The sequence below is a fragment of the Poecilia reticulata genome, unplaced genomic scaffold (assembly GCF_904066995.2).
Source record: "Poecilia reticulata unplaced genomic scaffold, P_reticulata-male-v2 Scaffold_42, whole genome shotgun sequence".
Classification (NCBI taxonomy): Eukaryota; Metazoa; Chordata; class Actinopteri; order Cyprinodontiformes; family Poeciliidae; genus Poecilia; species Poecilia reticulata.
Window position 1 is genome coordinate 114,825 of NW_027675140.1, and position 27,962 is coordinate 142,786.

Sequence of the window (27,962 nt, forward strand, 5' to 3'; positions counted from 1 at the left end):
ATCCCATCAGCAACGATCGCAGATGAGACGCGCCAATCAGCAGCACAAACTTTAAAACAGAGAAAACATAGAAAGATGAGAAATATGTAAACATTCCATTTGAAATGAATTCTAATTACACTTACTTTTCCATCAGAGCGCTCCTCCGGAATTACAAGCTTGTGACAATGATTGGTAAATGAACTAGAGGGCCTGTCTTTAACTCGATGTCGCCAGCCGGTTCACTCCCTGGTGAAGAACAAGCAAAATAGAAATAAGTATTTTAAACAAGTTAAATATGTACTCTGAATATTTCATATGATACAAATATATCACATTTAAAAATGTAATTAAAATAAACACCGACGTGAAACAAAATCACTGGAAGTCACTGGGATTCCTACTCGGACTCGAGCTGTTTCCATTCGTCGGAGAGCAGCCAGAGATCTTCGATAAGATTTTCCTCTAGGCATCTGCATTTAAACATTAAAGGATTCAGTGGCATACAGATTTATAGATGATGACAGCAATATAATTGAAAAATGTATTAAAAACAAAAATATTAATCACTCCACAAATTTAAAGATTTTGGCCATTGCTTTTATAAAAATAAAATGTATTTTTTTAATCATAGCTTTCATAATTTACATTATGTAAAAATGACAATCACTAAAGAATCCAGCAGTAGAAATGTACCAACTAAATAGTTAATTCTAAAAGCAAACAAAAAGCAACCTCAAAATGCAGCTTTCACAGCTTAAACCCCTAATGTTCCTTAAAATGAATTAAATCCAAAAAATACCATCAAGTCTCAAATTTGAATGAGGAAACTACCATGTTTCTCGTGAATATCACGTATTATACTAATTAAAAATATCGACTACAGATACACAACCTGAATGAAACAAAATGCAGATGGTAATCAGTAACTGGTTTTTTTCAGTTAAAACGGAGCAAAATGGATCATAGCTATGTGCTTAAGCCCTAAATGGGTCAGTGTAGTTAAATTATAGTTAAGTAAGGGTGTCAATTTAACATATGATCCATAATGTTTTGGCAAAAATGACTTGATATAATATTGGGGATTTACCCAGCATTAAATGATTATAAATAACCATTTGGTGTTACAAACTTCATCTTATACAATAAGACTAATGAACATTTTCAAAGGCCTGAATGCTAATGTTATTAGCAAGCATTTTTTTAAACTGCATAAATCCTCTTCCTGAGCAACATCTGAATTCTCCGCCTGGTAAATAACACTTGTCTGCAACCCAGTAATATGGAAGTCTACGGTAGCTCTGAAGAAACTTTTCTTCCATTTAATCCACTCGAACCCTAAGCAAAAGGATAAATATTTACTGTACTCTGAAATCCAACACTACAAAAGGTGCTTGGTGTACAATATTCTGAATTAACTTCTATATTATAGTAGAAATAGATACAACTACACTGGACACCAACGACATCCAAGTAGCTAGCCGCTACAAGCCAACTCCATCCAAGTAACTAGCGGCTACTAGCGGATACGAGCCAACTACATCCAAGTAGCTAGCCGCTACAAGCCAACTCCATGCAAGTAACTAGCGGCTACAAGCCGAAAACATCCAAGTAGCTAGCCGCTACAAGCCGAAACATCCAAGTAGCTAGCCCGCCCGCTACAAGCCGAAAACATCCAAGTAGCTAGCCGCTACAAGCCGAAAACATCCAAGTAGCTAGCCGCTACAAGCGAAACATCCAAGTAGCTAGCCGCTACAAGCCGAAAACATCCAAGTAGCTAGCCGCTACAAGCCGAAAACATCCAAGTAGCTAGCCGCTACAAGCCGAAAACATCCAAGTAGCTAGCCGCTACAAGCCGAAAACATCCAAGTAGCTAGCCGCTACAAGCGAAAAACAGCCAAGTAGCAAGCCGCTACAATCCAAATACATCCAAGTAGCTAGCCGCTACAAGCCGAAAACATCCAAGTAGCTAGCCGCTACAAGCCAACTCCATCCAAGTAACTAGCGGCTACTAGCGGCTACAAGCCGACTACATCAAAGTAGCTAGCCGCTACAAGCCGACTCCATCGAAGTAACTAGCGGCTACGAGCCGACTACATTCAAGTAGCTAGCCGCCACCAGCCTTTAAGTTAATGCAAATGAATAAAGCTATTCACTTTGTTTCAAATGCAACAAACGTCAGTCATAACATCTTTAACAAACACCTGCAAGGACTTACCTCGACGAAAATATCCTCGAAGAATTGATGAACCAACAAAATATGCTTAAAAGCTATTCAGTAAAGTTCCGTCTGGTGTTTGAAAAGTTTGCTAACTCGAAGCTCACACGAAGCTAACTCAGAGCGTGTCTGTACAGACTGACTCATTTCTCAAGGAAGACCGTAAAAATGGCCACTCAACCGATTGTTTAAAAAAACCAACCAATGACATACAGCATAACTCTACTTCAACCAATAGAGCAAACTGTGCATGATGTCACCGGACTATACACGTTCCTCATTCGCTGCAAACCATATTTGAAGGCAACAGCATAGCAACGGCTATGGTAAGCAGTTTTATCATACATTCGGTTTCATGTGTAACATTCTAGGTATCTTACAAAGCATTTTCACTTTAAAAAGCAACATTTTGACTATCTAGAATGAACATTTACGATATATGCGTTGACTAGTAAGACTAAGAATTCAATATCTCTTAAATTCCTTGTGAGCCCTCCCTAATGCCATGAAGCAATCTATAAAGTTACCTGAAAATTTTAGGTTCTCTGGAAAGCTGTTGTAACATACATTCCATTTCATATGACTATCATTAAAAACATTCAATTGCCTGAAGAATTACAGATTACATGCACAAAATTGTTAGTAACTGTAAAAGACTAAAAGACCTTTGAATATGCCATATATTGTAAAGAAATACGTTTGTGCTTTGGAATACTACTTCAGAAATCTCCAAAGAAATTTCTGTTTATAGAATCATGAAAAACACAAAAAACTTCTAAACAATTTTAAAAAGTTATTTATATAATTCTGATAATTACCTTTACTTTTCCTCATTATTTATGTACATTTCCTTTTATACAAGTCATACTTCTTTTATTAAATTAACTAGCTATTTTTATATACTAATAATAAAAGTTTGTTTTCATGTTTAATAAAATTATGTATCTAGTCATACTGTGATTTTTCCAGCTATTAACCTTCCTTTCTGGAACAGTCATGCTAAGAGCTTCTGTAAATAATATATCAGATTATATGCAGAATAATCTGATATGTTAGATTATTCTGCATGTTTTTAATATCACATGCATTAAAAACATTGTTACAACCTTTGGTCTCAAAGTTTGAACTAACCTTTATTTTCTTTCATTAGGCTCCTTACTATGCATCTCATAATGGAGAATTGCTTATTTAGATAATTAAATATCAAAGTTGGGAAATGATCTCATGAATCTGACGATTGAAATATCAACCTTTGTATTTTAAATTTCCATAATAATATTATAAATGATAGATCTTTAGGAGTATGTTACTTTAGTGGAAATATTATGATGATTTTTTTAACTGGAGGAAAGACTGCTATAAATAAGTAAACGGGAGTTTCTATGTGATCTTTTGGCTCTAATAACTTTGACTCATGTTTGCATTACTGAATAACAATTTCTTTGTGAAATATATTATGGCATATAACCAGTCCTGTTGGACATGCATATGAAATAATGACTACTTTTTAAACTATGACTACTTAACATCGACTATAATGTACTTTTCTCGATCTATGATTATCAGAATTCATTTTGTCTTAATTTGCCTTATAAAAAAGGGTCCACACTTGTGCCCACTAGGTTAATCAAACAGCTGTATCTCAGTACATGGCCCTATCTGCACCAGATTTTTTTGTGCATTGCCAGGGAGCTCTGCAAACGATTTAAAGTCTAGTGATTGGGGATGGCAAAAGCGGAACAGCGTTAGGGTAACGTAAAAAAAAATAGGCGTTCCGGCTTGACACATAAATCGCGCACATCATTCACGTAAAGCAGCATAGGAGAAACTAATAAGATGGATAAAACATCAGAATTAGCATAAATACATATGAATAAGACGTTTGAAGAAAATAAAACAAAATTGTTTAATTCCTGCATTTTAATTGTATCACTGTATGCAATGCCAGTCTTCTCACTAATAAGGAAGCCAATACCAGATGTCTGTAGCAACATGGCAGTGTTATGGAAAAGTTTAATTAAAATATTGAGGACCTGTGTTCAATTGTGTTCAATTTAGAAGTGTGTTCATGACATGTAAAAGTTACAATTTCATTAAAAATGCAGCAGATTTGGTCATCAGTTCAAAATGTAATAAGATTTATTTAAAAATATGTAAGTTGATTCTTTTTTGTGGCAACATTCCATGTCCCCATGTTTTTCTTACAATTATTTTTTGTAAATTTGCAAAATATGTACAACAAAGTATTTTAATTATACTTTTAGATGTTTGCATGCCAGCTGGAGATGGGCGCAGCAACCCTCCCGACCCCACTAAGGGACAAGGGTGCAGGAAAATGGATGGATGGATTTAGATGTTTGCCATTATTCAATATAAACAAAATGGCTTTTAAATATTAACTTTTTCTTTTTACACCTTTTTGTTGATGACATGTTAAGCCACGTCGCCCAGAACTAAGAGCAACTGAGGAATTTAGATTCATACAAAAATAAAAGTTTGATAAATTTAAAGAAGTAAAATAACAGAAAAATTATATGAAATACATGTGAGACTGAATAATATAAAATTGTCGAAAATGTTCATGTGTTTTTATATCATGTAAAATAGGTGAAAATAAAACTAAATAAAAGTCAGGATGTGAATATTTATGGAGTTTATGTGAGCAGAGATGGTTCTGGAGGAAGGATCTGAGTTTATGCTGATTTGTGCACCGAGGATGGAGATGATTTTACTCTAGTCAATCTCTTTCCTGAATAAATTCATAAACTAGAACATCAACTTAGTAAAAATGTCTTAAAATAGATCTATAAAAATATTTACAGGATATTCCTGAACTATAAAGTGAAATATTAAACCTCTGATGTGTTTTAAGCTCTGCTGGGTCAGATGAATGTTTCGTACTCATCCAGTTGCGAACGTTGAGGAAGCTCTGCTGGCTGGTCAGGTCGAACATCAGCAGGAAGCCCATGGCGTCCCTGAAGAACGCCGTGGTCAGGCTGCGGAACCTGCAGCACAATATCAAGACGGGCAGACATGATGCTAGATGGCTTATTAAAGCTGCAGCACAAAATCAAAATCCATGTCCATGATGCTATTAGTTCCATTTACTTGGATCTGACTTATTTCCAGTTCAGTCAGATGTTGGTTGGACTTCAGAGCAGAAGCCACAACTTCAAATTCAACCTCTCTGAGTTTACAGCCACCAAGTCTGTGATTAGAGAATAAATACAGTCAGTTCTAATTAAACCAGATAGTCTATATAAACACATATGATAACATTGATATAATAATTAATTAACAATAGATGTCTTACTGTGCGGTGGGTAACCTTGCTAAGTCTTGACACATAAACATGGTTGGTTTGCCTTTATTGCAGCCTGAATGAACCAAGAACAGAGATATTTAGAAAGGTGGTGGTCAGGTTTCCATTGATAGTTTAAATCTGGAGGCTTGACAGATTGCTGCATCCTGGTGGACACAAGGAGAATCATTACAGATCCTTTGTAGATTCTTCCTCCCAGCAGTTGTTAGACTTCCTAATCCATTCTACATGTGATTGATGTTGATTTTTGTTACCTACAGAACTGGAAGCTCTCAGGTATGGAGGAATCTGCTGTAGGAGCAGAGAAGGTCTGATAGAGGAGGAAGAGGAGAAATGTCTTTAGTCAGTCTGATGGGAAATGTTTAGTTGAAGCTAAATATGTAGTTTTACAATTAAATATTTAGTTTGGAGCCATTTGATTTATAAATAAAGGAATAACATGGTGAAATATAACTTGATATTCTGAATATCCTTTTGTCTCTTATGACATTTAAAGTTATTTCTGTTAATTCTGACTGTGTAACTTTGCAAAGAACAGCCTAATACGATATAGCACCATTTTTCCCGTGGTGCTGAATGAACCTGGGAAACCAACCCATCTACTGGAACCACAATGACCTGGTAGTCAGAGCAGCAGGGGGCCAAATATAGCTCCATGTGGAACCAAGAAGTTGGAGAGAGAAAATCAGTTTAAACTTTTTCCTATCAGAGTTCAGTTTCTCTCTGTCTTCACAAACCAGGAGCATCATGGGCTGGGCTTCCACTGATTGGTCTACTGAGAGAATACAAGAAGCTGATTGGCTGATGGACAGGAAGTTAAAATATGAAGATAAATGACATCATAAAGTAGATATTATTGGCATTGAAGAGGTATGGCTGAGAGCAAATGAAGATTCTAGAATAATTAGAAATGTTTCAGGAAGGACAGGAAGGTATGAACAAGAAGACATCTAGAAATGATCGTCTACATTCAGAGAAACAAGCAGAGGAAATTATCTGAAATGTAAATAATATTAAATCAAAGGCTTCTTCAAATTCACTGTTACACAAACCGCAAGAGATCTTTAACGTTAACAGCCAAAACTATCTACAATAAATCTTTGAACACTTTTAATTAATATGAGTTACAACAAGATTTAATTTTCTTTTGGGATCAATAAAAGAAAATGAATTGAATTTAAATTTATAACAATAGAAAGAAAAATAAATTATCTGACATTAACGAGAGATAAATATAAAAGTTGTATTAGAATCAGTGTGAGCCCCACAGCGGCCTGAATCCGACGACCAACTGCTGCCTGGTTTGTTTCGTCTCACTCATTTATTTAGCCAAGACTCCAGAACCACTTTGTGTCCAGACTTGGGTTTAATAAAACATTATCTGGTCTGGACTGTGTGATGACATAAGGACTGTGACATATTGGGTTCTCATCCTATTCCAAAGAAATGTTTAAAAACATATTTGTAGGACCATTCAGTGACGTGATATTCATGAGTTCAGTTTTTCTTGTGGTGGCTTCAGAAAGTTTGTTTTCCATGTGTTTGGTAAAACCTTTTTCAGTGACACCTTTAGTGTCATGTTGATGTTTTCAGAAGCTCATACAATAAAAGCTACAGTAAATTTCCATTTGCTCAACTTTTCTCATGTACTAATGTATATTTTCTCAAACAAAATTGAGTTTAGATTGTGGGAGTTTTAGGACAATCTGACTATTGAGCAATTAGATTGTTGTACAAAGGAACAGCTTTTATCAATTTCTGCTAACAACAACATGCAGGATTCAGATTTCTGTTACAAAAGTGGAGAGATGGAATCAGATTCTCTCAGCTTTGATTGATTCTGGTGTTTTCCCTCAAACCATCTCTGATGCTGATCCTCAGCCTAGACTTTATTCTCAGGTTTCCATTTGACTCTTTCTGTTAAAACTGACACTGGATTAATTTAGTTCATAGAGGAATTTAATGTTTCTCCTGCCAGCCTCCTTGTTGTCTGTAGTTCGGTCCTTCATGGCTGGAGGCCCATCTATAGACTGAACCAGTTCACAACGAAAGGCAACATAAAGACATAAAACAGTTACTTAAACCTTTACAAGAACATTGTCGACTCGAAGTAAAACATTCATTTTGATGAACTTTTTAAGACATTTTCCCCTCTTTCTCCTCAGACTGAGTGTCTGTAACCTCTCAGAGAGAAGCTGTGAAGCTCTGTCCTCAGCTCTCAGCTCCCAGTCCTCTAGTCTCAGAAAACTGGACCTGAGTAACAAGAACTTGAAGGATTCAGGAGTGAAGCTTCTCTCTGCTGGACTGGAGAGTCCAAACTGCAACCTGGAAACTCTCAGGTAAAATGTTCTCAATGCTGGTGAAACCAGATTTCTGTCCACTAGCTGCTATCAGAAATGCTATAAATGCTATTGAAAAAGTGGATTGAACAATAGATTCCTTCTTTATTTCTGAAAAGTACAATAACTTAAAGGTAAAACATGCATTTTGAAGAATTGTTTAATAACAGATTTTCCTCCCTGTCTCCTCAGACTGAGTGGCTGTAACCTCTCAGAGAGAAGCTGTGAAGCTCTGTCCTCAGTTCTCAGCTCCCAGTCCTCCAGTCTCAGAAAACTGGACCTGAGTAACAACAACCTGCAGGATTCAGGAGTGAAGCTTCTCTCTGCTGGACTGAAGAGTCCAAACTGCAACCTGGAAACTCTCAGGTAAAATGTTCTCAATGCTGGTGAAACCAGATTTCAGTCCATTAGCTGCTAACAGAGATAAACTATACTACCAAAGGTACAGAGCCTTGCTAAAGTATTCAACGTCCTTGAACTTTTCAACCTTTTGCCGCTTTTCAGACTTAAAACATAAAGATCTAATTTTTATTATTTTGTGAAGAATCAACAACAAGTGGGCACAATCATGAGGTTAAATTAAATTTATTGGATATTTTAAACTTTAACAAATTAAAACTGCAAAGTGGGGTGAGCAATATTATTCTGCTTCTTTACTTTCAGTGCAGCAAAGTCCAGAGGTTCATTGAGGATCTATGAATGATCCAATGTTGTCCTAAATGATAAAAGAAAAAATATTTCATATTGGACCTTTTGTACTTTTGTGGGACTCTGTAATCGCTACAGGTCTTGAACCACTTTGTGGTTGTTGTGCAACATTTCCAGTTTTCTGAAACTTGCAGATAAGTTTTGCCACAGTGTCGTGTGTGATGCTCAATCCAGGTTTTCTGTTAAAGTTTTGTGTAACCATGCGACTGATTCCTGATCCAGCCATCAGTAATATCAGTTCTTTGCTCTTTTGTCAAACGTATCTTCTTGGGAATCTGAAATATAAAAGAAATATATATTTTACATTCTGCTATGTATGTAAACTTATGGCCCATCCAGTAGAATCCACGTGTGTGTAATCAAGTCCCATAAAAAGGCACCTGCTCTGTGATGGTCTCCGGTTGTGTTTAAAGCACAGAGAGCATCATGAAGACCAAGGAACTCACCAGGCAGGTCCCAGATACTGTTGGAGAATTTAAAGCTGGATTTGGACACAAAAATATTTCTCAAGCTTTAATCATCTCGAGGAGCTATGGGCAAGAGATCATATTGAAAAGGAAGGAGCATCAGACCAAACCTATCAAGACCTGGCCGTCCCTCTAAACTTTTATCGGTAACTCATCAGAAATGCAGCCAAGAGGCCCAGGATCTCTCTGGATGAACTGCAGAGATCTACAGCTCAGGTGTTAGTCTGTCCATAGGACAACAATCAGTGGTAACCTGCACAAATCTGGCCTTTAAGGAAGAGTGGTAAGAAGAAGAAAGCCATTTCTCAAACATGTCCATAAAAAGTCTGGTTTAAAGTTTAACACAAGCCACCTGGCAGACACAAACATGTGGAAGAAGGAGCTCTGGTCAGATGAAACCAAAATCAAACTTTCTGACCACAATGCAAAATCATATGTTTTAGTGTAAAAGCAACACAGCTGATCACCCTGAACACACCATCCCTACTGTCAAACATGGTGGTGGCAGCATCATGGTTTGGGCTGCTTTTCTCCAGCAGGGACAAGGATGATGGATGGAGCCAAATATAGAAGCAGCATTCTGGAAGAAAACCTGTTGGAGTCATTAAAGACCTCAGACCAGGGGTGAAAGTAGGGGGGTATGGCAGGGTACTGAGTACCCCTAAAAGATTTAGGAGGGGTACGCAGTACCTGCAAGAGAGAGGGGAGCGGCTGTCTGCTGTATAAAATCAGTGGGTTCACTGTGCAGCCATGAGTTCACCCACTAATCAGCCGTGACTGATTAGCTCTTCTAGAACAATCTAAAACACGACTTAATCAGTTAATAAATAAAATTTTTCCTATTTCATATTGTTTCTGAACTGTTCGTGCTTCGCTAGAGCAGCGGAGCAATACGTCGATTGCAGAAGGTTTTGAGTCGATCTCGGCTTTAAGTGACAAACTGAACGCCGCCAGGAGGCTGAGACCTGCACGACCTCCTCTGACTTGCTTAAAACGTTCGTAATTTTATTAAAGAACTACAACAAAAAAGTAAACAAAACGTGTTCAAATTAATGACCCAACAACAATAATAATCTCAGTGATTATTGTTTCAACAAAGTGTTGCGCAATTCCATTACCAAAATAATGGAGCAGAGCAGTTTAAAATTAACTAATCAACCACCGCTGTGTTCAGTGGAGGTTTATTAATGATCGCAAAATAAATATCAAGCATGAAAACCTGATATCGTAACAGACTGAATGTTATGTTTTTAACGTAATCTTGGGTCGGCTGGTGGAGCTCAGGAGGTTGCCATGGCAACGAGTGTGCTTAAATGACAGAGAGACAGAGAGTAAAAAGGTGCGACTGGTTTTGAGTTTAGAGTTGATCACCTGTACAGGTTATTTTACCTTTTGTTACCTTTGCTGTGGCACATCACAGCCGCTGTAATTTCTGAACATTCAATAAACGACAAAGTTGGACTAATTATCTCATTAGTCTGTGTAGCTATAAGTCATTCACAACAAACATCAAACACGGTAATTATGTCTTAAGTATTTAACTAACAAATGGCTTTTACTGCAATAATTACGTGAAATTAAATTTTGTAATTTAAAAATAATTGTTTATTGCTCCCTGGCATCTCACTTTGAGCTCAGAGTCACACATTTTTCCTATATCAAAAATGTTTTACTTCTTATTTAGTGGAAATATTGATGTTGATTAGACTTTGTCCAAAATAATAACCTTTTTCAACCTTTATAGCTCCACTGTTGAAAATAAGGCTCTAACATTCACAAATGACAGTGAAATAAAATCCAGTCCAACATCTGGTTTGAGGTGATTCCTCTGGAACCTGTTGGAGGAAAAATATCCCAACTTCAGAAGATGAGCTTTAACCTAACAGCTCTGTGGTTCCTCCTGTCAGTATGAGAGTCAGGGTGAGGAGGCGCCATGTTAGGAAGAGAAGTGGAAGCTGTTGGATCTTCAGAACAAACAGGTCATGATGCTGGGCTACTGATTATCCCTCTGTCTGGACACAGGATCAATAGAACCAGTTTAAAAGCTAAAATGAATGGTTATATGCCAGACATGGAAAACTGGGATGCACTCCATGCCATGATGTTCAGAATTTAGGTCTCATGGCATCTCAAGGTGTCAACATTGCAGCCAGTGGGCTGAAGGAGGAAATACAGCTTTATTTTGTAGCAATTCAATTGCTAGTACCCCCAAGAATTTAAAACTACTTTAAAACTGCCTGAGACTGGGACGGAGATTTATCTTCCAACAAGACAAAGATCCCAAACTGTGATGGCCAAATCCATGGCCACACTCTGAAGTCGGTAACTTTTATGCACAATTTGTTTTTCATTCAAACTCTTTAGTTTCAGTAAAACATTTATTAGTTGATTTGGATACATTTGTTCTTTATGTTGGCGCGCACATTTAGTTAGCATGTGTATTTGTATCAACTTAAGTTTATTTGTTTGCTTCAGACTGACCTTTTGTTTGTGTTTTGCCGGTACTTACCTGCCTTGGAGTGGCCAGACAAAAGATGGGGGCCAGGGCTCAGCAGGCTTAAATGCTGATTGGACTACACCACTAGTTCCTGCTGGCAGGGGAAATTTGTAATTTCTTTGTTTAGATAAGTTTTGCATTTAAGTAAATATTAGTATTTAAACTTTAATATTTTTGATTTTCATTTGAGAATCTTTAGTTTAGCCAAACTGAGCTGTACTGTTATTTGTTTTTGTGTTATTTGTAATTGTATTCTGTTTAGCTACCCCTATTGTGTCTTAATTGGTCTGATCAGCCTGTATATAAACCCCTGTGTGTCATTTCTTTGTTAGGTTGGTTATGTTTGTTTGTGCAGCCAGTTTGTTGGCATTTTTTCCTGAGTTCAGTTTTTTTTCTTTGACTTCTTTTATGAGCTCAGTTTATCTTTTTGTCATTTTATAATCTTTGGGTTAAAATAAAAAACCCTATTTTTCTAATTGATATCCTGTGACTCCTCCTGTTTTAACTCGGTCCATCACACAAACATAAAGCAAAATCTACAATTTAATGGTTCACAAATAAACAAATCCAGGTGTTAGAATGGCCTAGTCAAAGTCCAGACTTGAATCCAATTGACAAAACTGTAGAAAGAGCTGAAAATTGCTGTTCATAAGCGTCTCCATCCAGAATGGGCAAAACTGATAGAGACAAAACCAAATGACGCCCCACTTTGCAGTTTATTTGTTAAAAAGTTTAAAATATGCAATAAATTTTGCTTCACCTGACCTTTGTGTCCCACTTGGTGATTCTTCACAAATAATAAAAATCTTAGATCTTTATGTCTGAAGCCTGAAAACCAGCAAAAGGTTGAAAAGTTCAAGGGGGCTGAATACTTTAGCAAGGCTCTGTTTTTGACCAATGATCCACATGATCAGAATCAGGTGTTTCAATAACTTCCATGTTCAGACTAAGCATGCAGACTGGTTATACAAACATTTGTGAAAGAATGGGTTACTCTCAGTAACTTAGTGAATTCCAGTATGGATCTGTGACAGGATGTGCAACAAGTGGCCTCCTGTCACTAACAAGTGGCTAACAAGTCTCTACACATAAACGTTGCTGGTTTTCATTTACTGCAGGCTGAGAGAACCAAGAACAGAGATATTTAGAAAGGCAGAGGTCAGGCTGCCATTGATAGTGTAACTCTGGATACTTGACAGATTGCTGCATCCTTGGTGCACAAATGAACATTATTACAGATCCTTCCTCCCAGCAGTTGTTAGACTTTCTAACCAGAACTGCTCCCAACAAACTCAATAATTATTTACATCCTGGCTGTTACATGCAGTCTTTTTAAGTTTCTTTTAAATATTCTATTGCTATTTCAACATACAAATATATACATCTTATACATGATTATAAATTGCCCTTCTCAGCTTCACGTCTTTCAAATTGATGATGCTGTTTTTAGTAAATGTACAGCATTATTATTCCTCTGTCGTAAATGTGTTATTACTCTACAGTCTATTATTTTTTGTTTTTACCTTTTCTTCAATGTCTGATTTTTCCATTTACCTTCAACTTGTTGCTGATCCATTCTACATGTGAAAAAAGTTGATTTTTATTACGCAGGGAACAAAATTAGAGTGTTACTACTATTTCATCTTATTGACAGGTTGAGCAGAATTTATTACATTTTTCCTCTCCTATAAATGTCCAGTTCAGACCTTGGGCTCTACCTCAATGTTCTCATCTTCTCATCATGTGATGAATTGTGTGTCTGCAGCTTATCAGGCTGTTTGGTCTCAGAGGAAGGCTGTGCTTCTCTGGCCTCAGCTCTGACCTTTAACCCCTCCCATCTGAAAGAGTTGGACCTGAGCTACAATCATCCAGGAGACTCAGGAGTGAAGCTGCTGTCGGCTGGACTGAAGGATCCAGACTGGAGACTGGAAGCTCTCAGGTATGGAGGAACCTGCTGCAGGAGCAGAGAAGGTCTGATAGAGGAGGAAGAGGAGAAACGACTTTAGTCAGTCTGATGGGAAATGTTTAGTTTGAAGATAAATATTTAGTTTGATAATTAAATATTTAGACTCCTCATCTGGAGGCAGAGATCATTACCCAGTTTTCTGGAATATTCTCCTGACTAAGAACGGCTCACAAGGAAAATTAAAGAGTGGGATGGATTTAATAGAGTTTAATAGGGACTCTGACTAAATTAATAAAAGTGAAGTTCAGTTAGATTTCCATGATGATCTACTGATGACAGAAAGGACTTTAAAACAATATTTGATGGATCTCCAGACCAATCAGCCCCAAGGAGCTTTTGGGATTGTTCAATAAAGTTTGGGAAAAATTCCCAACATCTTGGAAAAAGGCAGAGACCCTTCATGTTGGAAAACCAGGGAAATATCCATCTGACCAATCAGATTCCAGATCCACAGCTCTGACGTCACATTCAGGAAAAATAATGGAGTCGTAATAAGAGAAAGAAAAACATTTTATTTGTAAAGTAGAGGGATGATATCAGCCCATCAGATGGTTTAGAAGAGGGAGAGGAAGCATCATGGACTGCAGAGGTCCTTCACCTGATCCTGGTTGTTGGGACAAGAACTTTGTTCCTGAACTTAAGGGATTTTAATCAGCTCAGGCACTAATACAGTTTGTATTGCAGCACTGAACTCCTGGACACACTGTTGTAAGACTCTCTCCAAAAGGTGTCCGATGCTCCGGTATTCCAAGCCTGTAGCTTCCATAAAGCAATTGAGAGTCTTTTTTTCCAATGTTAAACATTTTAGAAAGGTAGTATCTGTTCACTCCAAAACGTGGCGTAATCTTGCACACAGATAATTTATTGTGTCTTCAGACATCAGAAAGTTCTGGAGTCACTGTGAATCGGTGAAACCTGGAACTATAACGTCCCACCAGTGTGAGATTCAGTTAATGGCCCAAACCGTCGGTTCCCGGAGGAGACAAAAACTGATCTAAAAACACGGGAAAACAAAGACAAAGTTTAAACGACGTTTTTAAACACCGTAGAATGTTTTAGTCACTTAATAATTTATGTATAACTGATATATATATCAGTGACATGGGGTCAGGGTAGGCAACCTCTCGCTAACTGCACTGGCTGCCATTATGACAGCATGTTCGTCCTGTCTGTACGCCGGCAATAAAATGGTTAAAAAACATTTAATATATGGACTGATTTTCCATAATTTTGCTTATGTACACTGCTCAAAAAAATAAAGGGAACACTTAAACAACACAATATAACTCCAAGTAAATCAAACTTCTGTGAAATCAAACTGTCCACTTAGGAAGCAACACTGATTGACAATCAATTTGTCAATTGTCAACAAACAATTCAATAAACTTGGCTTTGGATGAACGGATATTTTTGTGCAGAATTAGCGGTGCATGGATTTCATTGATACGTAAAGGTAAGACAGCAATAAGATGTTTTTGTTTAGTTTTTTAATTAAATGTGCGTTTTGTGGGCTACAGTTAATGTTTAAATAATTCAGTAAAGTAGAAGCGGTAGCTAATCTACCACAGCAATTATTTATTAATAAAACATTAAGCCTAAAACGTACTACAACAACAAACTAAATGTTCTGATCTGTGTGCAAAATTCTTGAATGTTTTTTGGTGTTAAATCCTAAAACATGAAGTGGCATTGTTGTCAGTTGCTATGGCAACGAGTCTGCGTAGCTTGGCGACTACAGATCACTTTGCTGTGGATCATAGCACGAAATTAATACCTACATTTCTAAGTTTCACTGAGTTAACGCGGCTATGGATGAATGTAAAAGATTAGTCTTTTTGCCCCCCAGCGTTGTACGCATGCGCGAAATTTCCATAGGTCCAACAACATGGATGGTGTCCAAGGGCGGATCTAGCGGGGTGGCAGTTGCCACCCCAAACCAGAGCCTCGCCACCCCTGTTGCCACCCCAGCTAGCGACAATGAATTCAATAAATAGTTATGGCAAATCGGACATTAAGCGCATGAAACTCTTTTTTCCCCGACAACATTGAATGCAACACAATGTAACCTGACACCTACTGCTGAGTAGCAGGAAGTGAGAGAAGGACAGAGCGCGAGGCAGCAGCATTGATAGATGTATATGTTACTGGACATTATGTGATTTATCGTAAGTCACACATGATGCGCCATTTCTGTCCATTGAGTCAGGAATATCGGTGGTCAGGAAAATACTACAATCACGCAAAGAATCAGAACAACGGACGCGATGTTTAGTAGTTAATTCAACCATAGATAATGGTAATAAGGGCTTCAGATTTCACAGGTGAGGAAAACTTTTAATTTAAAGAAAACATTGAACAAGTGAGCAGTGGGTCAGTTATGCTAGGCTAACTGTTAGCCTGCTACTGACTTTGATAACCTTAGCATGTGCTGCGCAGTTCGGTGTGTTTTGGTTCCGTTGGCACTAAAACAGGTCAACCCGCCCACCACGTCATCAGCAGAGCAGCTGTTTATTAAATCAGCTGATCAACCGCCGCTCTGCTCAGGCAAAAACTTAATAATCACAATATAGACATTAAGCCTGACAGCATAATGTAACAGACTGGATGTTCTGTTTTAGTGTTTTTGCTACTTTTTTGTGTGGGAAATGTTTGTTTTTTGGTGTTGATTCCCCTGATCGGTAATCTCTGCTCTATGTGCTCGTTGAGCTGTTGTCTGTCGGTTGCCATGGCAACGGTTCCGCGTAAAGCGACACAGAGCGAGAAAAGGGAGAATAAAAGTTGTTGGAGCTACTTTTCCTTTATTTCTTTATCCATTTGAATTTTGTTACTTTATTCTTAAATTTATATTTTTTGTATTATTTACAGAGTTTATTTGTAGGTTGATAATTGTTGATTTTATTTATTATTTTCTTATTTTCTAAATTCAGACAGGAAGTAATGTGGGTCAGTCCACATAGATCAGTGCAGGGGCCTGGAGAAAAACCAGCAGGCATTTGGGTTTGGGGCCGATGGTTTTTAAGAGTGGTAGCAGGAGAACAAATGAAAGTTTGATGTCTGTAATTGTTTTGGTGAAAGAGGAAAATAAATCACCAAGAACTATCAATAAGTTTGGACATTGAACCTTGTTTTGTCATGACCCCAGTGCCTCAGTAGTGGCTTGGTGGAACTTTTACTGGATGTTTGGCTTTGCGAACAGTCAGAAGTGGATCTGTTTGGTTCTTCACCTGTTTATCAGCTTTATTGTACCTTTATTGTGGCGCCACTGCAGAAGCTGCAATTCCTAAAACAAGCGACAAAAACTGAGCTAATCCCCTGAGTTCTAAAAACATGGTGATATTTATAACAGTCGTCAAACTACGGCTCCTACAGCATATTTAAAATAAAACGACTGACCAATATAAGTAGATATTCACCCTTTCTTGTATCTTGACAGAACTAACAGAAACTAAACTGTTTATAGATTTATATCATGGAGAATTGATCAAACATCAGTTTTCTAATCTTTATTTTAAGTCGTATTTAATAGATATAACTAATAACAAATGATGGCGCTACTAATATTTTTGTGACAGATTTCTCCTTGTCCTGTATAAAATGGTTTTCTGGACACAATGCATGTCAATTGATATGTGTATCAGTAATGAATATCAATTATCAGGAGAATGAAAGACGTGAAAATAATTAACTACAGTAAGAAATTGTATTTAAGCCTCGGTGATACATGAAGCTCATTTTGAAACAATGCAAGTTAAAAACAATAATTCATATTGTTTTTAATATGAAATATTAATAACAATACATATATAAGACTTTTAATTTGAAGTTTTTATATTCTTCAAAATAAAAGACTTCCTCTATTCAAATGAACCACTTAAATATATTTCACTTCACCTTTGTAATTATATACAATCATGTTCATATCAATAATAATCATCATGTAAATTATGCTGAACATATAATTGTAAATTCACTTATCATGAAAATAAACTGAACACAACATGGATTTTAATGCTGATTATTAAATCAGGTTGAGCTTCCAGAAATGTTTCCTTAGTTTCCTGATGTCCTTTTAGGCTTCAGTGAGTTTCTTCAGGCTGTTACTGAGGGATTTCCTTTCTCCTCTCTGTTGGAGCTTTTCCTGTGTTTGGAGAAATGAGTTGTGCTGCAGCACCAACTGTCCTTCCTACATCCACTGCAGTTTGCAGTCCAGATGTTGGACTGTTCCTGTCTCAGTGGAGGACAATGTATGTCTGAGAGACATGTAATGTCCATGTTTGCTGCTGAAAGAGACTGATGGTCTGACCCCCCTCCTCCTTTCAGGGTGGAGCCTGCTGGAGGCCGATTCTTGACACCAGGTCTGAGGAAGTGTAAGTGTGTTTTTCATCTGATTCATGACAACAAAGCAGCTCACATTCAACCATCTTCAAACTGTCACATCACTCATTCAGGATCATCATCAATGTCATGTTGGTATTAAGTTTGCGAACCCACATGCAAGAACACAATCAGTCAGAGCGAGTCAAATACAATGATGGTTTATTGAAGGGTTAGGCAGCTGGTGGTGAAAGCCGAATTGGCGGACCGGTTCCTCTTACTGCCAACAGGGAAAAACAGGGTTAGAGGGAATCAACAAAGATTGTCCAGGAAGTGGCTGAGGAGGGCTTACTTGGGGTGGAGGTAATATGGGCGAAGCGGAGCGCAGGCAATGAGCTCGTTGGCGAGCGGTCTGTAGCACCGATGACGGCACGGCCTGGAACTAGATCCGTCCAGGCGGTTCTCCGGGGAGTTCGGGTGTGGGTCTCCTGACCCGTAGCATCCCGAAGGGGAAATCCCGGAGAGGGATCGACGAAGGGGGGATAACGCACACACACACGAGGGGTGGCGTCTGACCGGCAACACCGGCAGCGTCGGGGAACCACACAGCAGGGAGGTGATCCACAGCGGGGAGACAGACTCACACGAACGCGGGACAGCTGGTTTCCTGGGATCAACGAGGAGACGGCGGGAGAATCTGACGAGGGAGACAACAAGGGATTAGACTAGAGCAAGTCACAGAAGGCCTCTTTCTGAAACGATGATTACCGTGATAAACAAACACTCAGGCGGTGAGACGGAGTGAAGCTGCCGCTTATATCGAAGGTCCATGCCCTCTAAACAAGCTGCAGGTGTGTGTCCGGGTTGAACCTGATCACTTCTCAGGGGTGGAGCATGGGTGACATCTACTGGATGTCCTGAGAAGTGGTGGTTCCAGGGATAGGTGGAAATAAAACTAACTATAGAAAACAAACTAAGGAACTAGAGAAAAAGGGGAGAAAAAACAGACCCTGACAATCAAAGATCAATAAATGATCAATAACTGCAGCTGGATTGTGTTTGTTCTCTCCATCAGATTCCTGTCAACTCACCATCGACACAAACACAGTGAGCAGAAAACTCAAACTGTCTGAAGACAACAGGAAGGTGACATTAGTGATGGAGCTTCAGTCATATCCTGATCATCCAGACAGATTTGATTATTATCCTCAGCTGCTGTGTAGAACTGGTCTGACTGGTCGCTGTTACTGGGAGGTTGAGTGGAGAGGATTGGTTTATATATCAGTGAGTTACAGAAGAATCAGGAGGAAAGGAGACAGTAGAGACTGTTGGTTTGGATATAATGATCATTCCTGGAGTCTGTTCTGCTCTGATAATGATGGTTACTCTGTCTATCACAATAATATAGAAACTCGTCTCTCTTCCTCCTCTGACTCTAACAGAGTATCAGTGTGTGTGGACTGTCCTGCTGGCATTCTGTCCTTCGACAGAGTCTCCTCTGACTCACTGATCCACCTCCACACCTTCAACACCACATTCACTGAACCTCTGATTCCTGGATTTACAGTCTGGTTTGATTCCTCAGTGTTTCTTTGCTGATTTGAGTCTAAATATTTTCCTCCTGTCAGAGAAACTCTCTCACTGTTGAACAGATAGTTCATCTCTACAATCTATTTCTTGGTGAAACTTTTCTGATTGAGTCCTTGGAAACTTTTTCTTCTTCCAGTCCTTTAAAGATGGAAGCTGGGATTATTCCAGGATTATTCCAGGATGATTCCAGGATTATTCCAGGATCCTCATGTTTTCCTGTTTGTTTCCAGTCAAAGCTTCACACTGAATATCAAGATGTTGTTTCTCTTATTTTTTCCTCTCATTCATCAGATTTCATTGAAATGTTGATCAGTTTCTCTCACTGAACATTTTCTGTTTCTGTCGGCTCCTATTTTTCTAAACTCTTCAGATTTGAATATTAAATCTTTTTGTTTATTTGCTGCAGTTTTTCTTCATGTGTTTTAGAGAAATAAAAACATTTTCTTTTGCATTTTCTTCGGCATTTGCTGCTCATTCTGTTCTTTTCTGTTTAAATTTAAATATTTGCATTAAAAATATTTTTTATCAACTCTGCCTTTCAGAAAGTCCTAATTAAAGTAAAACATTCCCATCCCATGAAGGTCAGAGGTCAATGCTTTGAAGCATAAAGTGATAAAATCTTAATATTCTCTGTTTCATTCAGAACTTCTACCTGAAACTCAGAACCTGCAGAACATTTTTCTCTCTGGACAAAAGAAATCCAGGAACTGGAAGATCAGAGCAGAATGAAAACTGGAGATCAGTGATGGACAGAAAAGCTCTGATCGCTGCATCTCTGACATATTTTACATTTGATAACAACAGTAAACCTATTTTAGCTGAGAATAAACCAACATGGATATGACCCACCACAGCCCAACGTGGGCCACACCTGATTCAACCCAAACCGGAAAATAAAGGATTTAACTGGAAATCCCAAAACTCAGTAAAATCAGCAGCTGGCTGTGATTAAAATGCAGTTTGTTGCAGAGGTTCAAACTTCCTGATGGTGACCTCTCCTCCGTCCCTCACCTTGTCTGGCCGCTTTTAATCCTCACTGCAGTGTTAGACTGGAGCTCATCTCTCAGATTAACCAGATTAACACTGAGCTGCAGCAGGAACCAAACGTCTCTCCTCCAACTTATTTCACTGATTAATAACAAGGTTGGATAAAAACATTGAGCTTCTCGTTCCTTAAAGAGTCATGAAGAAAGACTCACCCTGGAACTGCAGGAAACAAGTTAGAAAGTTTAATAAATATAAACATTTTGTAGTTAAACCAACTTAATGAATTCAGATTTTTTAAAAATAAAAACATTGAGTCAGATGATCACTATATACAGAGTTGAATAAACTTAATAAATGAGGCTGGATAGACATAATTCAATTGTTACCAGTTGAAGCAATTAAATGAAGTTGGTTCAACTCATTTCTTTTTACAGTGCAGGAGGAACATGATGGTTTAGAAGTTCATTGAAATCTTTTCTGTTTTGAAAGAAGCAACATCTTCAAACTATTTAGGTAAAATCTGTTAAGAAAGGGTCTGATAATGGGATATGCTGTTGGTTTTTAACAAGAACAAGTGACACTTTTCTTGCCTTCAGTTTTCGTGTTTTTGCTCAGTTTCACAATTTTGTGGTTAAAGATGTTGGTGAAACGTCTGAGGAAGACAGAAAACATGCAGGATTAAAATTCAGTACAATATGATAACAGACTGATAAAGTCCTGGGGTCAGATAGTGAACGTTCGCAGTAAAACATGACACTTCCTGTTCTAAGGGGGCGTGGCTTAGGTAATCTCAAAATTTCACAACTGGGTGTTGTAGGTCATCCAAAGGTGATCACACACAGAACGTTTGGTGGCTCTGTGAGTTTCTTTTTAGGAGATAGAACAGTTTATTACATTCTGGTGAGTCGGTGAACTTTGACCCCTGGAACAACCCCTTCAGCATGCTCGAAAACTCACGAATTTGATAACTTTGAATCGGCCATGCCTTATGAACAATCTGACCGAGTTTGAAGCCGATCGATCGAAATCCCTAGGAGGAGTTCGATCAAATGCGATGTGTGTAAACGGCTAAAATGGGGGCAAAATCGGAACTTCAATCCAACATGGCCGACTTCCTGGGATACTTGCACTATGACATTAATTCTAAATTCTGAGTAGCTTGGGGAGCTCTACAACTGTCCCAAATTTCAAGTCTCTACGATAAAGTAAGTGAATAGGAAAGGGTCTTTTTAAAGTTGCTAGGGGGCGCCATTGAGCCGTTTCCTGTGCGATTTTGCGAGGTCCCTAAAATACGTAAATTCTCACCAGGCTCTATGCGCCCGCCAAGTTTGGTGAGTTTTGGAATATGATAAAGCCCCCAAAAAGCCAATTTATTTTACGTTAGAAGCATAATTAAAGCTCCGCGGAGCCTCAAGCGGCCCGAGCAGCCAAGCGCCGCTCCGGCCTATAGCCACCGCGGGGACCCAGCACAGCCGCCCGCCTGCCACCGCGTACCCTTTCGCACAGTTGAGGCGCGCCTCCGCCAGGCAGTTCGTACCGTTCACTTCGGCATGGTTCCCTGAGGACACACCACAAATTTGGTGCATATCGGTCGATGTAGAGAGGAGATATTGATGATGGGATAGTCTAGGGGGCGCTGTAGAGTAAAACCACAATTCAAAGCCGTTGAGCTCTTTAGCATTTAGCACAGGTCAAACGTATCCAGTTCGGTGCCAATTGGAAGATGCGTGTGTGATTCAGAGACAGTTGTATGCATATGGCGAAGGACAGACAGTTGGCCACGCCCCCATGAGTAAGAGTTCATCCTCACAGTTCATCATCAGCTCATATTATGTCAGGTGGTAGAAGATTAATTCCATATGTATTACTCAGTAAAAATAAGACATACAGTAGAAAAAACAGCTGAATTCCTGTTAAAAGTGGGCGGAGCTAAGGTTACGTCATCATCTTACCATGAGAATCTAATGAGGGTTGGTCAGTAGTGAGACATAGGAAGTCTGAAGCAGCTGTGACCTTATATGTGGAAGTTATGTCACTTTAATGTTTTATGGCAAATATTTAAAGTTTTGCACTTAGCCACGCCCACATGCTTTGACATACAAAAATTCCTGTGATAACTTTAGACCTTTAATGTCTCAACTCTCTGCTGCCTGAGTTTGAAGTCTGTATGTCAAACGCTGTAGGAGGAGTTCGATCAAATACGACGTCTGTGAAAAACAGCAAATGGCGAATTTAATCCAAAATGGCCGACTTTCTGTTGGGTTTGGACCATGGCTCCAAGAGGCTTTTTTGTAGGTCCTGACACGATACACAAGTGTACCAAGTTTCATAATTCTAGGTTAAACAATGGCTTGGGGCTGATTATTTAAAATCTTCAAGGGGGCGCTGTTGAGACATTAGGCCACGCCCACAAAAAATAACACTGGATTCTGCTTGATGGGCCCACAAGGATCAAACCAAGTGAGTTTGGTGCAGCTGGGCTTTAAACTGTGGAATTCAAGGCCAAACGTAAGGAGACGGCGTTAAAGGTCACTTCGCCACGCCGCCACGCCCACCTGCTGCATCCAAACCAAACGGGGTTGGACACCCTGAGACACCAACATGTCTTCTGTCTGTCGACAGTGTTTCATGTTGATTGGTGAAAGGGGTCAGATAGTGAACGTTCGCAGTAAAACATGACACTTCCTGTTCTAAGGGGGCGTGGCTTAGGTAATCTCAAAATTTCACAACTGGGTGTCGTAGGTCATCCAAAGGTGATCACACACAGAAAGTTTGGTGGCTCTGTGAGTTTATTTGTAAGAGATATAACAGTTTATTACATTCTGGTGAGTTGGTGAACTTTGACCCCTGGTACGACCCCTTCAGCATGCTCGAAAACTCACGAATTTGATAACTTTGAATCGGCCATGCCTTATGAACGATCTGACCGAGTTTGAAGCCGATCGATCGAAATCCCTAGGAGGAGTTCGATCAAATGCGACGTGTGTAAACGGCTAAAATGGGGGCAAAATCGGAACTTCAATCCAAAATGGCCGACTTCCTAGGATAGTTGCACTATGACATTAATTGTAAATTCTGAGTGTCTTGGGGAGCTCTACAACTGTACCAAATTTCAAGTCTCTACGATAAAGTAAGTGAATAGGAAAGGGTCTTTTGAAAGTTGCTAGGGGGCGCCCTTGAGCCGTTTCTTGTGCGATTTTTGCGAGGACATTAAAATACGTAAATTTCACACGGGCTCTATGCGCCCGCCAAGTTTGGTGAGTTTTTGAATATGATAAAGCCCCCAAAAAGCCAATTCATTTGGCACAAGAATAATAATAATAATAATAAACAGCACGATTACAATAGGCCTTCGCAGCGCTTAGCTGCTCGGGCCTAATAATAATTAAAGCTCCGCGGAGCCTCAAGCGGCCCGAGCAGCCAAGCGCCGCTCCGGCCTATAGCCACCGCGGGGGACCCAGCACCGCCGCCCGCCTTCCACCGCGTACCCTTTGGCACAGTTGAGGCGCGCGTCCGCCAGGCAGTTCGCACCGTTTAGTTCGGCATGGTTCACTGGCGACACAACAAATTTGGTGCAGATCGGTCGATGTAGAGAGGATATATTGGTGATGGGATAACCTAGGGGGCGCTGTATAGTTAAATCACAATTCAAACCTCTTGGGCTCTTTAGCATTTAGCACAGGTCAAACGCATCCAGTTTGGTTCCAATCGGAAGATGCGTGTTTGATTCAGAGACAATTTTATGCATATGGCGAAGGACAGCCAGTTTGCCACGCCCCCATGAGTCAGAGTTCATCATCACAGTTCATCATCAGGTCATATTATGTCAGGTGGTAGAAGATTAATTCCATATGTATTACTCAGTAAAAATAAGACATACAGTAGAAAAAACAGCTGAATTCCTGTTAAAAGTGGGCGGAGCTAAGGTTACGTCATCTTCTGACCATGAGGGTTGGTCAGTAGTGAGACATAGGAAGTCTGAAGCAGCTGTGACCTTATATGTGGAAGTTATGTCACTTTAATGTTTTATGGCAAATATTCAAAGTTTTGCACTTAGCCACGCCCACATGCTTTGACATACAAAAATTCCTGTGATAACTTTAGACCTTTAATGTCTGAACTCTCTGCTGACTGAGTTTGAAGTCTGTATGTCAAACGCTATAGGAGGAGTTCGAACAAATATGACGTCTCTGAAAAACAGCAAATGGCGGCTTTCATCCAAAATGGCCGACTTCCTGTTGGGTTTGGACCATGGCTCCAAGAGACTTTTTTGTAGGTCTTGACAATATACAAATGTGTACCAAGTTTCATAATTCTAGGTTAAAGAATGGCTTGGGGCTGATTATTTAAAATCTTCAAGGGGGCGCTGTTGAGACATTAGGCCACGCCCACAAAAAATCACACTGGATTCCTGTCGAGGGGCCCACAAGGATCAAACCTAGTGAGTTTGGTGCAGCTGGGCTTTAAACTGTTGAATTCAAGGCCAAACGTAAGGAGACGGCGTTAAAGGTCACTTCGCCACGCTGCCATGCCCACCTACTGCATCCAAACCAAACGGGGTTGGACACCCTGACACACCAACATGTCTTCTGTCTGTCGACAGTGTTTCATGTTGATTAGGTGAAAGGGGTCAGATAGTGAACGTTCGCAGTAAAACATGACACTTCCTGTTCTAAGGGGGCGTGGCTTAGGTAATCTCAAAATTTCATAACTGGGTGTCGTAGGTCATCCAAAGGTGATCACACACAGAAAGTTTGGTGGCTCTGTGAGTTTATTTGTAAGAGATCTAACAGTCTATTACTTTCTGGTGAGTCGGTGAACTTTGACCCCTGGTACGACCCCTTCAGCATGCTCGAAAACTCACGAATTTGATAACTTAGAATTGGCAATGCCTTATGAACAATCTGACCGAGTTTGAAGCCGATCGATCGAAATCTCTAGGAGGAGTTTGATCAAATGGGACGTCTGTAAACGGCTAAAATGGTGGCAAAATCGGAACTTCAATCCAAAATGGCCGACTTCCTGGGATACTTGCACAATGACATTAATTGTAAATTCAGAGTGTCTTGGGGAGCTCTACAACTGTACCAAATTTCAAGTCTCTACGATAAAGTAAGTGAATAGGAAAGGGTCTTTTGAAAGATGCTAGGGGGCGCCCTTGAGCCGTTTCTTGTGCGATTTTTGCGAGGACCTTAAAATACGTAAATTTTCACCAGGCTCTATGCGGCCGCCAAGTTTGGTAAGTTTTTGAATATGATAAAGCCCCCAAAAAGGCAATTCATTTGGGGGGCAGAATCGTAATAATAATTAAAGCTCCGCGGAGCCTCAAGCGGCCCGAGCAGCCAAGCGCCGCTCCGGCCTATAGCCACCACGGGGGACCCAGCACCGCCGCCCGCCTGCCACCGCGTAAGCTGTCACAGAGTTGAGGCGCGCTTCCGCCAGGCAGTTCGCACCGTTCACTTCGGCATGCTTCCCTGGCGACACACCAAAAATTTGGTGCAGATCGGTCGATGTAGAGAGGAGATATTGGTGATGGGATAACCTAGGGGGCGAGTAAAATCACAATTCAAACCTGGGCTCTTTAGGATTGAACACAGCTCAAACGTTTCCAGTTTTTTCCCAATCGTAAGATGCGTGTGTGATTCAGAGACAGTTGTATGCATATGGCGAAGGACAGACAGTTGGCCACGCCCCCATGAGTCAGAGTTCATCCTCACAGTTCATCATCAGCTTTTTGGGGGCTTTATCATATTCAAAAACTCACCAAACTTGGCGGCCGCATAGAGCCCGGTGAAAATTTACGTATTTTAAGGTTCTCGCAATAATCGCACAAGAAATGGCTCAAGGGCGCCCCCTAGAAACTTTCAAAAGACCCTTTTCTATTCACTTACTTTATCGTAGAGACTTGAAATTCGGTACAGTTGTAGAGCTCCCCAAGACCTCAGAATTTACAATTAATGTCATAGTACAAGTATCCCAGGAAGTCGGCCATTTTGGATTGAAGTTCCGATTTTGCCCCCATTTTGGCCGTTTACAGACGTCGCATTTGATCGAACTCCTCTTAGGGATTTCGATCGATCGGCTTCAAACTCGGTCAGATTGTTCATAAGGCATGGCCGATTCAAAGTTATCAAATTCGTGAGTTTTCGAGCATGCTCAAGGGGTCGTTCCAGGGTCAAAGTTCACCAACTCACCAGAATGTAATAAACTGTTATATCTCTTACAAATAAACTCACAGAGCCACCAAACTTTCTGTGTGTGATCACCTTTGGATGACCTACAACACGCAGTTGTGAAATTTTGAGATTACCTAAGCCACGCCCCCTTACAACAGGAAGTGTCATGTTTTACTGCGAACGTTCACTATCTGACCCCTTTTACCTAATCAACATGAAACACTGTCGACAGACAGAAGACATGTTGGTGTGTCAGGGTGTCCAACCCCGTTTGGTTTGGATTTAGCAGGTGGGCGTGGCGGCGTGGCGAAGTGACCTTTAACGCCGTCTCCTTACGTTTGGCCTTGAATTCCACAGTTTAAAGCCCAGCTGCACTAAACTCACTAGATTTGATCCTTGTAGGACCCTCGACAGGAATCCAGTGTTATTTTTTGTGGGCGTGGCCTAATGTCTCAACAGCGCCCCCTTGAATATTTTAAATACTCAGCCCCAAGCCATTCTTTAACCTAGAATTATGAAACTTGGTACACTTGTGTATATTGTCAAGACCTACAAAAAAGTCTCTTGGAGCCCTGGTCCAAACCCAGCAGCAAGTCGGCCATTTTGGATGAAAACCGCCATTTGCTGCTTTTCAGAGACATCATATTTGATCTAACTCCTCCTACAGCGTTTGAGATACGGACTTCAAACTCAGTCAGCAGAGAGTTCAGACTTTAAAGGACTAAAGTTATCACAGGAATTTCTGTATGTTAAAGCATGTGGGCGTGGCTAAGTGCCAAACTTTGACTATTCGCCATAAAACATCAAACCGACATAACTTCCACATACAAGGTCACAGCTGCTTCAGACTTCCTATGTCTCACTACTGACCAACCCTCATTACATTCTCGTGGTCAGATGATGACGTAACCTTAGCTCCGCCCACTTTTTACAGGAAGTCAACTGTTTTTTCTACTGTATGTCTTATTTTTATTGAGTAATACATATGGAATTAATCTTCTACCACCTGACATTATATGACCTGATGATGAACTGTGATGATGAACTCTGACTCATGGAGCGTGGCCAACTGGCTGTCCTTCACCATATGCATAAAATTGTCTCTGAATCAAACACGCATCTTCCGATTGGAACCAAACTGGATACGTTTGACCTGTGCTCAATGCTAAAGAGCCCAACGGCTTTGAATTGTGATTTTACTCTAAAGCGCCCCTAGACTATCCCATCATATATATCTCCTCTCTACATCGACCTATCTGCTCCAAATTTGTGGTGTGTCCTCAGGGAACCATGCCGAAGTGAACGGTGCGAACTGCCTGGCGGAGGCGCGCCTCAACTGTGCGAAAGGGTACGCGGTGGCAGGCGGGCGGCGGTGCTGGGTCCCCGCGGTGGCTATAGG

The 27,962-nt window shown here is 39.9% G+C and overlaps 1 protein-coding gene across 1 annotated transcript; it reads left to right on the forward strand.

Annotated features, from left to right (window-relative positions):
• The first annotated feature begins 7,180 nt into the window (after positions 1–7,180).
• Positions 7,181–19,851, forward strand: LOC145550412 (uncharacterized). The gene is made up of 5 exons (XM_081604371.1): positions 7,181–7,858; positions 8,051–8,224; positions 13,296–13,469; positions 17,817–17,863; positions 18,886–19,851. Exons 1-5 carry the CDS (start codon positions 7,647–7,649, stop codon positions 19,407–19,409), a joined length of 1,131 nt encoding a protein of 376 aa, XP_081460497.1. The 5' UTR covers positions 7,181–7,646; the 3' UTR covers positions 19,410–19,851.
• The last annotated feature ends 8,111 nt before the right edge of the window (positions 19,852–27,962 follow it).

Coding starts and splice junctions, on each gene's coding strand:
- LOC145550412 (XM_081604371.1), top strand. CDS start 7,647: ATGAACTTTTTAAGACATTTTCCCCTCTTTCTCCTCAGACTGAGTGTC. Junction 8,225..13,295: donor TGCAACCTGGAAACTCTCAG/GTAAAATGTTCT, acceptor GTGTGTCTGCAG/CTTATCAGGCTGTTTGGTCT. Junction 17,864..18,885: donor GACACCAGGTCTGAGGAAGT/GTAAGTGTGTTT, acceptor TCTCTCCATCAG/ATTCCTGTCAACTCACCATC.